The sequence below is a fragment of the Malaya genurostris genome, chromosome 3, assembly GCF_030247185.1.
Source record: "Malaya genurostris strain Urasoe2022 chromosome 3, Malgen_1.1, whole genome shotgun sequence".
NCBI lineage: Eukaryota > Metazoa > Arthropoda > Insecta > Diptera > Culicidae > Malaya > Malaya genurostris.
The window spans coordinates 12,247,408-12,266,585 of record NC_080572.1 but is presented as its reverse complement, the minus strand read 5'-3'; the positions used below and the strand labels follow the sequence as shown (position 1 = coordinate 12,266,585).

Here is a 19,178-nt window from a genome sequence, read left to right as displayed (position 1 = left end):
TGCTCATATATACCAAAATGGATCTCACTCACTTTTCTCAGCAATGGTTTGACCGATTTCCAAAATCTTAGATTTAAATGAAAGGTCTCACGGTCCCATACGGAATGCCTGAATTTCATCCGGAACCGACTTCCGGTTCCGAAGTTATAGGGTAAAGTGTGTTAAATATTGTACACCGTCGCTTAAGGCGGGGAAACAAAAAAACGTAAAAAGTGTTGTAAGCTGGACTCAAAACTGTTATTCCCAATCTTATGGTCCTACCAAAAATCACAGCATATTTTCGGATACAACAAAAACTAAAATCGTCGTTTAGAATACGATAAGAAAATTGTATAAAATCTTCAAAATTTGAATAAAAACTAATAGAGTTTGTACGTCCTGTTAGTTGGAGGCCGTATGATTAGACTTCGATTATACCGGTTCTCGGGTTCCGGTGCCGGTGCACTTCGTTCTCTTAAGGATGACCTACGCGAGCAAAGCACTGTTTCATTCTGTAGGTTATACTAGTTGATGCACAAACAATCTCTTAGTTACTTCAAATATCGAAGAGAAATTTTTTTAATAGAATACCGTAATTGTATAATTGTGAAAGGTATCATTACACCACTAGGTGGATTAAAACAGGTTTTTTGCAAGTTTTTTTCACTGACAGATTCGGATATTCAATGCAACCGCACACAATTGCTTTTAGCACTTGCTTTTCTTTAGACGCTTGCTTCGATCTAAAAGCTTGTAGTATAACCCAGAAATGACGTTCATGAGGCTGCGAAATATTTCACGGATGAAGTATTTCCAAACATATACGTATTTAGGAGTATCCAGATTTTTTCGCGAACAACCCTTATTGCACGTTGAATACAATACATTGGTTGTATTATCATGCAAAAATTGAATTTTTGAGTGATTTTGGTTATGATTGGATTAGAATGCAATAATCGTATCATCCAAAGGGGTTGATACGTTATAGTACAAATGCGCTATAAGAAATCAATGCATATTCTTCGATCACTTTCAGTTGAGCGTACGAACATCATTTCACCTGTTCGGTGTACATCGATGTAATTATGAAACGACGTAAATGCTGTTCACATGCTGACGTTCCGGTTTCGAACAATGCGAACGTTTGAAGATCGTACAGTGCGTTATTCCAATTATTCGATTCATTTCCCATCGGATCACTTTGATTTCACCCTATGAGCAATTATCGAGGAGCACCATTAAATCAGTCGATTGAAGTTTCTAGTTTCCGTTCCTTTTGTCTTTCTTATTCACCATCGTTTAATGCTCATGTCAAGTGGCACTTCGTTTACGACAGTCAGACCTTTTGCAGCGAGCTAAACCCGCAATACGTACGCAACGTCCTAGTCCGATGAGGAATGACTGTAAATCGCCTTTCGATGAGGGTACAACAATTATTTTTCTGATGCGTAATGATCCTCGTTTCAGATCTATTGCACAAGGTGTGGATATTATTGTAAAGCAACCGACTTGAACCACGATGTCTCCTACCAGCGAAACTAGATGGCCAAGTAAAGTATGGAAAAAAGAGGCAGTAGCAGTTGGACTTATTAAACTGCAATCATTATATTGGCGGCGATTATCGACCAGTCAATCAATCAAAGGTGCATGTCCGAGTATTACAGAATAAATCGCACTAAAGTGTTGTGATTAAAACCCCGCAACTGTCATTTTGCTGCCAGAAGCGGTGTAACTATTTATACCAGCTATTGTAAAAATTCTTCATTCGACTTGGCGCCCCCGATGGAAAACTGGATTGCATCAATAAAGTGGCACCTATATAGAAATCGATTTACTATTAACGCAGTTAATTGCACTTACGACTTCAATTATCTGGTATATTCGAATATTCCAAATATTCAATATTTTAAAGAGATATATTTAATAATTGGTAATCTAGAAGTTTAAAGGTTCCTGGTTGTCCATTCCGAAACTAATGAGTGATTTTTTTGCTGGTAACTTTTTTGCAATACTGTTTTTGATAGATCACAAGTGAATCGTGTCTTGAGTCATTGTCAAACTTGTTCAGTTTGGTCTATAATTTAATCATGAATCGTCGTTTGGTCTATAATTTATTCATGAATGAGTGCTGTCAAAGTTGGAGGAAGATCCACGTTTTTATCGAAAAATTGTGCTCAGCGACGAAGCTCATTTCTGGTTGAATGAATACGTCAATAAGCAAAATTGCCGCATCTGGAGTGAAGACCATTGCATTGCCAGAAGCATTGCAAGAGCTACCAATGCATCCCAACAACAGTCACTATTTGATGTGGATTATGGACCGGTGGCATTAAAGCCTATTCGCACTATTCTGGGACGACCGGGACAGGACCATCCCGGACTCCGAGGAATCCGAGGAATATCGCCGGCAACCAAATGGATTTTATCCTGGATTCGGGATTCCAATACATGCACACACCGGCAGCTCAGTCATCACCGATGAGGAAAAATCGTCCCGGTCCTCTCGGAATAGTGCGAATAGTGTGTTATTTGTGAAATACCGGCCGATATGTTGGAGAGAGTGTACTAAAATTGGACCTTGCGCATGGGCCATCTAAAGCGGAACAGCAGCCAACATTTGCATGAAATCATCGTCAAACATTAAATTATATTGTTCGTTCTATCGATTCCAATACTAATTTCATCAGTTTTGTCATTTTTTGTATTTTTTTAAACCAAAACCTATACCTCTCAAAAAATTACCCTTTAGTAACGGATTCAAAAAAACCATTCAAACAGAAGGAGAAAATTTACAGTCAAAGTTTTCACTTCTGATTTTTGAGAAGTCAACTGCAAAGATGATGTTTTTTTCCTTACTCATATAGAAAGGTTATGCAATTACTTGAAAAATCGACAAGTAAAAGACAAGTGTCCTATACCATTCGACTCAGTTTGTCTAGCTGAGCAATGTTTGTGTGTGCATGTATGTATGTGTGTGCGCGTGTATAAATCAAATAATGTCACTCATTTTTCTCAGAGATTTGCACCGATTTTCACAAACTTAGGCTCAAACGAAAAGTGTTATAGTACCATAGGTTGATATTGAATTTTATCCGGATCCGACTTCTGGTTCCGGAACTATACAATAAAGTGTTTTCAAAAATGCCCACCGTCAACAAGAGCGACGATATAAAATAGGTAAAACAATTCTTAATTTGACATAACGGTATACAAATTGAAAAAGTTAGTTTATACCCAAAGAAATATTCCAATTCTATTCAAGTTTGAAATAAAATTTTGTTATAGTACCTCTAGAGATTTTTTAGAAAATATAAGTAATATGAGAAAGGCATTATTACACCACTATGTGGATTGAAACAGGTTTTTATGAAAAATCAATTTCATTACTGATGCGGAAAAATAGAGCTACAGACCAGCAAATCTGTTCAACTCACCTGTTCGTGCTTCTTCAGATAGCCAAGTCGTGGAAACGTTTTATCACAAAACTGACAGCGGTAAGTGCCGTCATTATTCTTGCTGTGACTATTAGTGTGATTGTTGTTTTTAATTATTTTATTATTATTGTCGGCCCGGTTACGTCTCTCGGCACGGCATTTATCTCCTACGGCGGTCGCACCGTCTGACGCCCCGGTAACACCGGACTCACCGTTCGCTAGTAGCAACACAGCATCGCTCTCGTTGGTGATCGAGTTCGGTGTCGTCATGCCATCTGATATCGAGGGTGAAAAGCTTGACGACGTGTGCGAGGAGTAGAACTCTGTCGGAGAAAAAAAGGGATAAAACAAACAGAAAGTCATAATTAGATTGACGGTTGTTTCGCACAAGGATAATCATGTAATGGATTATTTATTATGGTAAATTTATATTGATACCATACTCTATCCAACCCTATTTTAGGCTGTGGATTGAGATACATCGTCTTATTGTTGATCCTTTTTATTATGTCGGTTCATTTGAATGAGCGGAAAATGAGGTCGGGAGGTAAAGCACTGAACATGGGAAGATAAATCCATTTACATCAATCACAATTTGTGGTAGATTCTCGAACTTGTTTCACGCTTGAGAAATAGCACGTTATTTCACTTTTTGCAAATACGCTGCTGAAATGATGATGGGTGTAATAAATATCTAGTGCTTTAAAAACTCTCGTACCTGTTGCTGGCGTTGTTATTCAAGTCAAGTAGAACAATACACATTTACCTCTTTCTAGCTTTTGTTGTGTGAGAGTGTTTCACTAGCCAAATGTAATTCCTGAGCCGCTCTTACAATGTTTGTATTAAAAACTCATGGTCTACTGCTTCACTAAAAAATTACAAAAACTGTTTGCTAAGAAGATTTTGTCGTCGCACAGTGGTTTAAATCGATAAAAACGTAAACTTAATTCAGTTTTAAAGCATATAGTTGCTTTTTAGAAATTAATTACAAATATATACCGCGTAATCATCGCTAGCATCGTGTGCAAGGCATTTGAACTATCACTACTTGTAGAACACATGAAATTCATGAAAATATACACTTAACTCATAAAATGAGTGTTAAAACAGTTGATATTTAGTGGAAATCATGTTACTGAAATGCACATCAAAATACATAGATCGTGCAAATTTCAGTTCAGTTCAGTTTATCACTAATTATTCATGGCCTACCTTGACAAAAAATATAATCATAACTATTTTTCCTGAAGAGATAGGGATATAGTCATTTTATTTGGCTTACACCGTGTAATGATATTGTTGTTAATTGTTTTCTGAGTTGTATAGTATTTTTATTGGAAAAACGATTTTTAAGAATAGGAAATTTCTACTGTTTTACTTATCAGCCTTTTCCCAGGCAGTTTTCTCGTTGAAAAAAAAAATGATAAAAGATAGCTCATAAATATTAGTATTAGAAGGCAGACCACGGAAAAGACGAATGGCGCACCTATCAAATAAAATAAATTATGAAAGTCACAAGTGTAAAACGTAGTAATTATGAAAACGTAGTACGTTGAATGACACAGATGTCTGAGGTAACAGTCCGCAATCTCGAGATAATTATATTACTTATTAAACATCAATTAAACCTTTTACTAACTCTACTTACACTAACTTCCTTCGGTTGGTATTAATTCTTCCAGCAGATTTCAGCTCTGAAAATAACCATCCGTTTGATTGATGATACCGCGGCGCATGGTCTCGTTTTTGGGACCATTTATTTATTTACTAGTGGGAGACAATAGCAGCGCGAAAAGTCACTTCCTCTCTGTGCATTCACGTTGATTGTGCTTCATTAGGCATACTCGGCATAAATGAATTAATAAAATCGCTTCTAATTTAATTGGTCGCAATAGGCTGCGATATCTCGCGTGCCGCCCTTCCTTTGCATTAAGAGTAAAGTTTCCAGTATCATCATCTTTATCATCCTGGTCATAGCACTGCCAGTGTGTGGTAGCCAGCGTGTGCAAACAAATAAACGCCCTCGCTGATGGACACCAATAAAAGTATTCCCCCCAAGGAGCTACTAATGAGGATGTGGAGTATTTAATCCACTTTTTATCATATTGGTATCGTCGGCGGACCGAGGCAAAGGTCAGGTCAGCTTCTTCCGCTGATGAGCCTGGATTTATTCCGCACTGTGTCGACCCGGTGATGTGGAAGTGAGTGTGCCGTCGATCGTTGCGCATTTGGCTTCTTCGTCAGTTGGTAGTGCCCCTTGATGAAATGATATATCGTCTTAATCTTGATATTAAACTAATGTCATAATTGCTCTCTGTGGTCACGCTCATTTAGAGAAGCGCTGCGAACACATACATATGTGTGTATGAATAACGCAAGCCAATCGACCCAAGTCAGGGAGTAGAACGGTATAGGGGAATAACTTTCGAAGCGGCTGCTAACACGCTTTTCGCGTTGTCGCGGCACGATTGTGGCACTCTTGAATAAGCGGCACCAGAATACTGTAGGAAGTGTGGTTTTAATTGGTGTTTCCTCTTGGTTCAATTAAGTAATCGTATTCAAATTTGATGACATATGCGATGGATACCGGCAATAGATCATGATATTTCGACTGGTCGAATATAAGGGTATAAGGAAATTGGAGCCTCTTAGGCCGTGCACCGTTTCGCGAATTATTTTAACTTTTAGTTAAAATTTTACAATCGAGCAGCTAGTTTTTGTCGAGTAGTTAAATTCAACTGAAACTGCGGTCCATTTCAAAGTTTTAGGAAAATTATTTGGATTTATTTTGCACTGAAAATAAAATTATATAAAGTGATATAATAATTGCAATCCAGAGAACGCAACTCTATGTATTGAACTTTTTTTTGGATTACTTAATAAAAACGTGTTTGATCCACCTAGCAGTGAGATGATACCTTTTTTTATCAATCCGCATGTGTTTTTTGCATGAATATTCTTCGGTGTTTCAGTTTTCATGACATTATTCTAATGTCCGTCGTTTTAAGTGGCAATTTGAGATTTTAATCACTTATTACTCTGTAATGTCGAAACTGCAAATGGGATCGAATTTGAAGTAAAAGTGTAACAATCGAATAAACATTCCATGATATGTCGAAATAATATCCACTTTAGAGTTTACGGTAATTTAATGTACTTCCAGAGCCGGTATTCAGAAACCAGCATAACCCAAACCGATTCGTATGGCCATATGACAAATAAATTGCAATAGTTCTGAGTCCAACATTTAAGATTTTCGGGATTGTCATTTTCTATATCGGTTTGAATTTTGCAAATTCATCATCCTGTAATTCCAGAATCGGAAGTCAGAATTAGATAATATTAATTAATTTTGTCTTTGTAGATCTGCCTTTTCTTTTAGAAAACGATTGAGCTTTGAGAAACGATTCGATACTGGAACCGAAATCCGGTGTAGTCAGATAAATTCACCTGAGTAGCTGTTTAGTTTACATTTGTTTCAAAATGTTTGAAAATCAATGCAGACATCTTTGAGGAATCGTAGTGCGAATTAAATTTTTTGGTGCCTTCCGAAACGAAAACTGAATACAACCTAAAACGAAATAAGTTTATTTGGTTATCGACTATCCAAATCTGCAAACCCGATAAACCTGATTAATTTATGTGAAATATACATTTTTATACTAATCATCCTGTATCCCCTTAAACCGGAAGTTGGATCTGACTGAAAAGCAAAATGTTTTACAGGATCTTAAAACTTTTCATTTGAATTTGAGATCGGTTCAGCCATCTACGAGAAAAATGGGTTCACAATTTTAATTTCGTTTCACATGTAACTGTTTACACTGTAGTTCCGGAACCAGAAATCGGATACAAACATAATTCAGGAGCATTGTTTAGGAGCATACGACTTTGCATATGAATCTGAGTTTGTAGAAAACGGTTGAGTCATCTCCGAAAAAAATTATTTGTCACACACGCATTTGCCGATCTCGACGAACTGATTCGAATGGAATATGGTTGTTATGTTCTTCCAGCATTTATTGCTGTAAGTAGTTTAAATCAATATAATTATGGAATTACTTTCAACTGGGAAATGCTGCCATCATTTGGTTTACATATGTCATATTCGAACAATTATGTTGCCAAAAACAAGCCGTTCTAAAATCGGTCCGAGGCAAAATGTCATGAAAAATGATGCTGTACACAGTCTTTTTGGTATTTAGAAACAATTGTAAGTAACAGTATACGTTGCTCCCAAGCATTGCTTTGTCATACAGCGCTCAAAACTCCTACTGCTGGAATAGGGGGAAAATATCGATATCTCCGTTAAGAATGGACGGATTTTACCAATCTATGGCTTGTTGGATAGTTATTACCGTGCGGAATCTAAGTCTGGAAATATATTCTGTTTTCAAGGTCAAATGTGACAGATACTGTCAAAAAAATGAAAATGTTGACATAAAACTACGTATAACTCAAAAAGTAAACATCCGATCTCAAAACCATTCAATAGCGTTCTGTGTGACGGGGAGACCTTTGATTTGCGACTAGTTTGATCAAAATCGGTCTAGCCATCTCTGAGATCTCGACCTCTTAGTTGACAACACACATACAGACACACACACAGACATTTGCTCAGTTCGTCGACCTGAATCGATTGGTATATGACACTCGGCCCTCCGCAAAAATTTTCTTAAATTTGAGCGAATTCTATACCTATTTTTTATATTTATAAAAAAAGGTAAAAATATAAAAAGAAATTACACAGAAGAACTTTTACTAATGTTGTTCGAAACGCTGTTTTACTTAAATATATACGCATTTAAGATCCACGATTGTAACATGTTAACCGTAACGCTGAGATCTAGTTCTATTTTTCGAGCACAAATTTGAAACAGATTTAAAACTGTTCTTAGAACAGAATTTGTTTAAATTAATGATAGAACACTGTTTTCAATTTCTTGCGTGAGTGTGTGTACCGAAATCAAACAGACGAAATGTCAAAGCGTCGAATGATATTTTAAAAATTGTCAATATAAGCTGTAAATGTTTTGCACTGAATAATACAATTTCATTCATAGGCACCTAGCTCACTAACATTAAAAAAATTTTCTAGAAGTTCGTGCCAAAAATTCAAATCTTTTTCGAAATCATAAATTTTGTTTTTTTTTGTTTGGTTTTGATTTGAAATATCATAGTGAATTGATACAACACCAATACATTCATAGAGATTTTAAATCTTCGCGTTGAGATCATCAAGCTCTAGTTTTAAATTATACGACAGTATGTCATTTTAGAACAGTGTTGTGAAAGCGAAAAGATCTGAAATTAAAACTAATTTCTATTAGTAAGACATAATGTAAACTGTTACATATAAGAAGACAAAAAGCTTGTGAGACAATTAAAAAATATACCTGCTGATAGATGACTAGTTAATGCTTCTATGTTAGATTCTTGCTTAATACACACGTAAATATTTATAAATTAAAACAGGTTTAAGGTTTAGTCAAAACATGTTTTTGTATTTGGTTAACAGTGGAATGATTTCATATAACTCAACCTTTTCTCCACCTTGAGCCGTCGGGTTTTCTTTCCGCAGAAGAACCTTACTTATTTTTTAGGAGAACTTAAATTGTTGGGTTTGTTCGGTACCTTCAAGTGTAGTAGATCACTGTTAATCATTCAACAAACTTGCATCATGCAACAAGTCGTGAATATTGTCGTTGCATTGTTTTTGCCTTTCTCATATAGAAAAGTTATGCAATCACTGTGAAAACCGACGTTTCAAATCAATCGAGGCCCGGAGGGCCGAGTGTCATATACCATTCGACTCAGTTCGTCGAGTACGCAAAATGTCTGTGTGTGTATGTGTGTGTATGTGCGTATGTGTGTATGTAACGGTTTTTTGCACTAACTTTTCTTGGAGATGGCTGAACCGATTTTCACAAACTTAAATTCAAATGGAAGGTCAAAATTCCTGAATATTAAAAAAATGAAAGTATGTGTCCTAACTTTTCTCATAGATGGCGTGACCGATTTTCACAAACTTAGGTTCAAATGAAAGGTCCTGTGGTCCCATACGTAATTCCTGAATTTCATCCAAATAAAGTGTGTTGAAAAATTTATACCATCACTAAAAAGGGTGATAAACCGTAAAAAGTGTTCTAAATCGACCTCAAATCTTTTCCAAATGATAGTTTTTATCAGAAGACGGTCAAACAAACCGATTTCGGTTATTCTTTTAAGAAATTATTTCGAAGAATACCTCAGTATTTTATATGATAGTATGATTGATATGAGAAAGGCATCATTAAACCACTAGGTGGATTAAAACAGGTTTTTTTCTATGATTCATTTGAATACTACATTACACGATGTTGTTATGATTACACTAATTAGGTTGCTACGTTCAGCGATTGGGACTTATTCGAAGGACAAACATCCATCAGTTTAGATCGCAGTTTTAATACGAGAGTAATTCTAGAATTTAACAAACAAAAACGAGCTTAATCCTTCGAGCAGTGAGATGATATCTTTTTTTTATCAATCAGCACTAGTTTTTCGCGTGAGTATTTTTCGTTGCGATTAGTTTTCATGCAATTATTTAAATTGCCATCGTTTTAAATAAATTGTAATTAAAATTTTAGAACTGTAAGATGAATCGAAAATAAAAATTGTATGAAACCTTAAAATTATTCATTTTAATCTAAACATGTGACAATCGATTAAGCATTCCATGAGATGTAAAAGTGAGTTCCTTTTTAAAGTTTTTGTCATTATTTATGGTACTTCCAAAAATAGCATTCAGAGACCAACATAACTAAAAATAGTTCGCATGTCCATGAATTAGTATGACGAATAAATTCAAATAGTGTTGAGCCCAATTTTGAAGATATTTTGGTATCGTCATCTTCTATGACGGTTTGAATTCTAAAAATTCATCACCCTGTAATTTCAAAATTGAAAGTCGAAATCGGATAAAATTCACAAATTTTGTATGGGACCATAACTTTTTTTTAATTGAATTTTTTGTTTATTAAATTCATTTTACTCTTCTTTTACTTTCACTATCCCCGATACTCGGAAATCGGTGTAGCCGAAGTCAGTTAAATTCGCCATATCATGAGATTCGAAATGTTTGAAAATCAGTGCAGAGGTTTAAATCGTAGTGCACTCCACATAAAATTTTTGGGTACATTGCTGGATCGAACTGAAATAAGTTTATTTGGTCGTCGACTCTCAAAATCTGTGACCCTGATAAACCCGATATATTTATGCGAAATTTTTACAATAATCACCCTGTATCTCCTGAACCGGAAATCGGATCTGATTCAAAACCAAGCAGTTTTTATGGGACCTTAAGACCTTTCATTTGAATATTAGATTGTCGAAATTGGTTCAGCCATCTACTAGCAAAATAAGTCACATTATTCAAATTTCATTACATATATCATCCTGTAGTTCCGGATCCAAAAGAAGTTCAGAAACCTTATATGAGAGCATACGACTGTTCATATAAGTCTAAGTTAGTAGAAATCAGTTAAGCCATCTCCGAGAAAAAATTATGAAATTATTTTTCACACGAAATTTTGCTTATCTCGAAGAATTTCTTCGAGTGTTATAAGGGTGTAAGAAGTTGTGTTCTTCCAGCAATTATTGTTGCGAGTAGTATAAATCAATATAAATATGAAATGAAAAAGGGTGTTGTGCATAGTTTTTTAGGTGCTAAGAAACAATTGCATAAAACTGTATTGAAAATCATGTTTCACTTTGCTCCGAAATATCGATATCTCCTTTAAAAAATGGACAGATTTTAACAATCTATGACTTGTTGGATAGTTGTGCGGAAACATATTCTGTTTTCAAGGCCAACTGTGACAGATATTGTCAAAAGGCTGAAAATTTTGACATCAAACTATAACTCAAAAAGTAAACATCCGATCTCAAAACCATTCAATAGAACTCAGGGTGACGGGGAGACCTTTCATCTCTGACATCTCGACCTCTTCGACCTCTCTGAAGTGTTTGTATTTATTACTCGTTTTTCAAGAATCAGTCGTACGATACAGCTATTTGTGAGTTAAAAAAAACATTTTAAATTGAAGTCGAAAATGCGCATTATAACTGCTATGTAACCTGAAAAGCGGAAAAGGCGAAGCTTGTGTGACTTACCGAGGGCTACCAAACAAGTTCTCAGTGACGAATGTTTGATTTGATTCAGTGTGCACATCAGCCACAACGAAACATAAAAAACGTTGTGTCAGACTACAATTGTTTTATGTTTTATTCAGGGGTTACCCCGTTTGGTATAACTTTGTTTGGCATTACACCTTTTGGCATAAAGCTATTTGGCATAAAGCCATTTGGCATAATGGTTATTTGTCAAATGGCTATTTGGCATAGTGATCATTTGGTATAGCAGTCATTTGGCATAACATTTACAAATCTTTGGTACTGCGATGGTCGTTTGGCATAACATATTAAAATAATGCTGCTTAATATAGTTTTTTTTTCTAATTTACTGCTATTTCGAAAGGTCTAATGTGGCTCTACCGTATCGATTTTGATGATCTGCTGTCCGACCTCGCTACCGCTCAGGTTAGCCTCTACCTTTGGGTAATCCGGGCAAACACCCGCATCTAGATAAAGGTGATTTCTGCGAGGACGCTGCACCCCCGCAATGGCCAGTGCTTCCGACATCGAGTCGCAGGCGCACTCGCGGCTTTCGGCCGTCTCGATCTGAACCATCTTTGACGAACAGAATATTGTGTTAGCACTGCGTGAGTTGCATTTACAACGGAATTTACAAAAACAAAACCTTTTTTAATCCACCTAGTGGTGCAATGATGCCTTTCTCATATTACTTATAATAAATGGTTATTACTTATAATAAATGGTATAAACTACCATAACCTTTTCAATTTGTAAACAGTTATGTCAAGTTAATATAATTGCCTAGTATCTTTTAAGAAACTGAGAGTTTTAACTTGACTCATGATTTGTGAAAATCGGTTCAACCGTTGCTGTGAAATCGAATTGAGTTCCGCTTTCGGAGTTTTTCTTCACACGGGTAAAAATCCATTGCCGGTACCATGATTAAAAATCATGAAATCATGAATCATGTCTATCATGAATGATAAGTAATGATTTCATGAGCAAAATGATTGGTATCATGCACAATAACACATCTTCCATGAACATTTTCATGATATCAATCATTTTGCTTATGAAATTCCATGAGAAGGCATGGGTAATGATTTCATGATTAAAAAATCATGGTACCGCTAATAGATTTTTACCCGTGCACTATTACCGGTGAGTTTGGAAGCGGAAACCGACGACTAGTAGACCCAAAGTAGATTTATATATCTACAAACTAACAAGGTCTGCCAAGTAGATGAATTTAGGAGTGAGTTTTATAAAAATTTGCACCTCGTTTCGCCATCACTTTTGATGAAATATGAAATTGAAATTTTTTCACTAATCACTCTGTAATACCGGACTCGAAAGTCGGAGCTGGGACAACTTTTCGGGGACTTTTTATAGTTTGAATCTAAGTTTGTGAAAATCGGTCACGCCATCTCTAAGAAAAGTGAGTGACAATTTTTTCCATTTTTTTATCACTCTGTAATTTCGAAACCAGAAGTCGGATCATGATAAAATTCAATATCAATCTATAAGAGAAAGGCAAAAATATGGTTCGAATATAAAATTCACAGTTTCCGAATTTTACTTGCAAAACATCACTCAATCGAAACAAACAAAATTTCACATTAGATCAAAATATTGCGAGTCCAACATTTACTATGACAAACGACCATTATGCCAAATGACTATTATGACAAAGAACTTTCTGCCAAACAGTGTTATGCCAAACGGTATTGGGGTAAAGTGGGGTGAGATTCCGCTCTGGGAGAGTTGCCGCATTTTCAAGTTTGTAGTTATAGAAGTGCTCTGGAGTTGTGCGCGTTTGTGTGAATTCACCTCGCGAGACAACAAAAAGGTAAGTAAAAGTAGCGAATTATATTTTATCTGTAAATATTTATAACCGATAGTACACTTGCAATGTCCGGTATATTTACTTCGTGCCGCGTAAAAGATGGTATTTCATTCGGAATCCATCTTAAAGTGATGACATAACTTTTATTTCGTGACAGATAGTACATTGTCGAAGATATTTTTTCAATCACATGCAAAAAAGTTTTATCATCGTCGTTTGAAATTAAGCGGAAAAATCGGTGTGGACGCCGCACAAGAAATATGGATACCGCTTTCACGTCGTTTAAAAAATGAAGATGTTGCAGTTTAAAAAATTTACAATCATTTATTACTAGAATATGATCCTACTGGTCACAAGTAATAAATTTTTTTATTAAAATCTTTCTTCTGGAAGTAGCCGTTCTCGTGTTTCATTCAAAATAAAAGTCTTTGTAGTCTCTTTAGTTGAATAATGTAGGAATAGTACCCAAGTAGCAATTCGCAACTAGTTATGATACGACAAAGTCCAAACTATGTTGAAACAAGAGCACGAATATGTTTTTTTATGTTATACTGGTTAAAACATGGTGACAGCAATGTTTCATCATAACATAACTAGTTACGAAATAGTTATTTAGGTTTCCAATCATAACATCTTTGTGTCATATTGCATTAAACATAATTTATAAGCTATCGTTACTTAATCCAAACATATCGTTAACCACAACTATGCTTCTAGCTACTGGTTGAAAATAAGTTTATTTGACTTCAATAGTAGCAACCCGTAACTAGTTTTGATACCACTTAACCCAACTGTGTTGCAACAAGAGCACGAACATGTTTTTCATGTTATACTGGTTAAAACAAGGTGACAGCAGTGTTTCTTTATAACGTAAACATTGAACTAACTATCATTTGTAAGTTATCGTTACTTGATTCTAACATATCTTTAATCACAGCTATGTTTTTAGCTACTAGTTGAAAAAAGGTTTATTTTCCGTTGTGAAACCATTATAAATACGTTAACGTATATGTGAATCGTTACTGTGAATTGATATAGCAACAACTTGGATATTCTAAGATTACAACATAATTTCTTCATTGATTCAGATACTTATCGGTAGGTTTTCCCAACGTTATGATAACGAAAATGCAAACAAAACAACCTTTGTTGGCTTGAATATGGCGAACACAATATGGAGTCTCAAGAAGTGTATGAAACGTAAATAAAACCAGGATATTACTTTTTTCTAAACTACTTTTTGCCGAAAATAGTGAAAGGCAGAATAGTCAATTTTGTGCTATGCACTGTCATAAACACGAAGAAAATAATATAGGGATTGAACATCGATTGTGATAATATTATAATTCTCATGATATATAAATTTAAAATGATGAGAAATCACTCTACTTGGAATAATTTTGAGCATTCTGACCATAGAATTATTTTATTGTTCATTTTTTAAATCTTTATAAGCAGATTTTGATTGAAGGCGCATAAAAAACAGTTAAGTAAAATTGAATTTCGCTCGACAGTTTTTGGATCGTTGTGAAATTTGTACCTTGTATCAATTTTGTGATTTAAAGTACTCTTCTGCTTTTTTATTGATGATAGAAAACTATTCTGGATTCATTCAATGTTTATTTTGTCGATGGTGAGTAAGTTTCAACTAGTTTACTTGAAAACAAGTTATTTTCAAGTTATGAAAAGATAAGTTATTTCAGTATGGCATTACAACGTAACGACAACTTATTTTTAGCCAACTTAACAACTAGTAGAAACTGCGCTTTTTGAGTCATGCAAGTGGTTAGATGTTAGTAACAATCACTCAAATATCTGGTTGCAAACTAGTCACAAACAAGCTAGCGTAACAAAAATTGTTACTTGGGTAGGATGCAGGAACATTTGAATCACACATATAAAATTATTTTGTAAAATTTACATCATTACATGCAGAAAATTGAATATGAAATAACTTTTTCAGTTCTTTCATTTTCAAAATACTATAAAGGTAAAAATGATCATAAATTTAAATATACAGCCATATTCATCGAAAAATCAATGCATTCCAATTTAATTTTACGTCAATGATGATTTTCAATCGAATTTCCGATTCAACAGGTGTTGATACACTACCCGAGCTAGTATCATTCTATCGTCTTTGGTTCGGATCCTATGGTCCTGATATTGAAAATCAGTTATCATATACTTGAGTTCCAACATAATCTATATCTATGTAAAAATGCAGAGATCATTCTTTGTAATCGCACCACGTAAGAACGGATGGACGGATTAACATGATTCTTTTTTTGTTTGATTAGTTACCACCCCCACCGGGTTCGTACATCAAAAAATTAGGAAAACTTGTCGGAAAAGTAGGATAAATCCATAAAGTTGTTTTGTATGGACAATGGAATTTTCCACTGAAAAAGTGGCCAATGATTGCTAGATCATCGATAGGTGTTTCGCGCATAACGAGTTGCATAAGTATTTGGCCGTCGAAGAAAGGAATACTAGATCGTTGAAAGAAACTTTTGGCGCACAACGAGTTGTTTTGTGTGATGTTTTCACATGCATACTTGATTCATGTGATTCGTCACTCCGAGCCACGTGCTTAATTGAGTATCAAAATTATTGACTTGGTGGAATGTATATGGCTTTTCTAGCTACACCATCGGCAGGAGAATAAATTGTGATAATGTTTACCATTAGAGTCATATGAATAATATTGGTCATCGTGGGCGTGAGTGTAACAAATCAGAAAATTATTGAATGAATCAGTGAAAAGATTGTGCTGTATAAGCGCTAAGGTCAAACTAAGAGACTTTCCTTGCATTTTGCTGATTAAATCAATGCTCAAGATGGTTACCATAATGGATTGAGACTGCCAATTTATATTTCATATACCGTGAAGAATGTTCAAATTGGTAAGATCAATACCAAATTAAAATTTAAGTGTCGTCTCTCCAAGTAACCAAAAGTTCCACAGAACCTGAAAATTATCCACTTCATTAAAGCTCTAAAGTACGCATGGCCTTTTTTTGGCAACCTGAAAGTTCTTAGGAGACTTCCTCGTTGCTTAAAAGCTGTACAAGGAACTGCTTCAAAGTTTGTTGTGTTACGTCGGGTGAACATTCAAGTATGGGTAATTCCTTAAAAACAGACTGTTTACAATGCTTTGTATGCTGCTTAAGCTAAATCTTTTTCTACGAACTTACTTGGGTTAAATACAAATTATAATATATCCTACCGAATGAATAACTCTAGAAGAGAAACTCTGTGGATTTGCTCAATTTTAGCATAACATAAAAAAGCTTAAAGCGAATAGGTTAAGTAATTAGTAATAAGCAATGGAAAGAAACGTTAACCACTTAGTCGTTTGACAATTCTGATGTCCGAAAACATAAATTTGAACAAATAATTTTTGGGCGAGACGAAGTTCGACGGGATGTATCCCACTTTGACCACAAATGATTCCTTACGTAGTTGCATACGTACCTTTTATACGCCATTCCGGATACCTGGGAAAAAATTCCGTCAAATTTCCCTATCGATGGAAAGAATTTCACCGTACTGCGACGTATTTTCCCGAACGAACTGCGGGGAAGGTCATGCACGTGTACTTCTATGACATTGTCCACCATGTACACAGGGATTTTGAGCCAATTTGTTCTGATTCCTGAACATACGGGAACCAAGAAAACTTCTTTAATACGATAGCTGACTAAAAGCAAGCATCTCCATATTCAAGTTAACTACAGTCGCCAAAGGACGGTAAAATAACATTCTACAGTACCCACAAGCCCCATATGTTAGCATCTGAACTAAAGTCCAATATATATCAGACTGTTTGAAATAGTATGAATAAAGTATACAACATTTCTTCAATTCAGTTTCAGAAGCCCTTTGATAATCTTAAATCAGATTTACTTAATGGTATGCTGTTCGTTGGTTTCACGATATTAAGAACTCGTATGCCTGTGTTTTTCTTAGACACGATTCACCAAAGGCCTTTTCTAACATTTTCAACGTTTCGGAACACTTAAATCCATTTGCAACACAAAATTTGATGCACGCACGTTGTTCTAAATTTTCATCCATTATAAAAATCGCCAGACGAAAATTTTTCAACTTCTTTGTATAGACGCCAAACAAAAACTAATCGTACGATATGCGTCAAAATTTGACAGAATGTGTATAAATGTGTTGCCAACGTTGAGAGAATAAAAGTTTACCGATTGGACAAGCGCGGGAATTTTAAAATGAAAATTCCGGTTCTTTTTTGATCATAAGGTATGTTAAAACGTAGCGGTGAGAAAAAGTAATAATACAAACTGTACAACTGCATGAAACAATGAGGTATTCATAATATCTTCTGAAAGTTCATTTGTTAACCATGTATGTTAACCACAGACTAACAGACATGACAGTATGAGTAAATTCTTATAAAAATAATTTTTCGTTATGCACTAGTTCCACCTATATTGTACTGCGCGAACTATTTACTATCTGTACACCCCTTGTGTTACGTAAAAGTTTTTTTACTAGTTGGTTTCCCCTCGTTTGTCAACACCGATCAGATGCTTGCAGGGTTGCCTGATTTCATCGAAATATTTGAAAATGAATCGTCACAATAAATTTTTGGATTACGTTGATAATATATTTAACTTTTCTAGCGATGTTGGAAGGTAAACATTTATTTTACTCAACGTTGTTCATCTAGACTATTTTTTAATGTGTTGGTAATTTTCACCCGAAATTAAGTGACGGCAGACCAGAAGCAAGTAAATATTGTAACAAAACGGGTTCGATTTTGTATTGCGTTGTAGGATGAGAAGTAGGCACAATTCTGTATATAGTTTTGGCAATATGTAATTAATCTGTATCCTGCATGAAATTCGCATGGAGATATACAAATCAATACATTACAGGTAATTCTGTATGAATGGCAACTCGGTTGGTAAATGAAAAAAATAAACACAGTCTAGATGACAGACAGAATGTTTTTGATAGGGTAACGTGGTGCCATCATGACACATGTGAGTACTGTCCCAAATAAAGGAATATTCGAAATGACCGTTTATATGGTTAAAGAATCTAATTTGAGTGTCCTGTCTGTTAGTCTGTGTGTTACCGTTTTTTTTTTGTTTCTCATAGATTAATCGAAAGATATCGGCCTTTGTTTTCGCGCCGGAAAGTATATATTTCGGCTCCAAAAATCTATTTTGTGGGTTACTAACTGAGGTATAATAAACAATGAAAAGGTGTCTATGTAAAGTTTCAATTATGTCGAAGCATTAAACGTGATTAAAATAAAAAAAAATTGGAAAAATATTTTTGGTAAAGTCTTGATTTCTTGCACTTTTGAATCCGGAGCATTGCCATTATAATCTCGCACGAAAAGCCGAAGTTCACATTCGTTCGGCGGTAACGTAATTGGCCATGCGGTGTACGCATCTACGAAATTACTGAACTGTGCAATTTAAATATTTGATAAAGATGCTTATTGCAATAATTCAATTCTTGCTATGTTGACCATGTTCTCACAATTGTCATAAATATTTGATTATTCATTAAATTCAAAGGTTTTTCAAAATACAAACAAAAATACGACTAACAATGCAGAATTATTGTTATCCTTTGTTTTCAATAAATAACTAATAGATACTAACGAAACTTCTATGTTACCAACAAATATACTGTAGAAATTTATGCTTAAAATACATAATGCTAAATTAAAAGTAAATGAACAAATAAGAAAACTGTCTAATTTTATTATGTCAGCTAAGAAAAAATAATGCCTT

At 34.9% G+C, this 19,178-nt stretch overlaps 1 protein-coding gene across 2 annotated transcripts in view; it reads right to left on the bottom strand.

Moving 5' to 3' along the window:
* LOC131435553 (zinc finger protein 423 homolog) overlaps positions 1 to 19,178 on the bottom strand; it is a 170,922-nt gene that overhangs the window by 21,399 nt on the left and 130,345 nt on the right. For both annotated transcript variants that reach the window (XM_058603566.1, XM_058603567.1), the window contains one exon: positions 3,414 to 3,736. In XM_058603566.1, the coding sequence (XP_058459549.1) occupies positions 3,414 to 3,736 (323 nt within the window). The remainder of the gene's footprint in view (positions 1 to 3,413; positions 3,737 to 19,178) is intronic.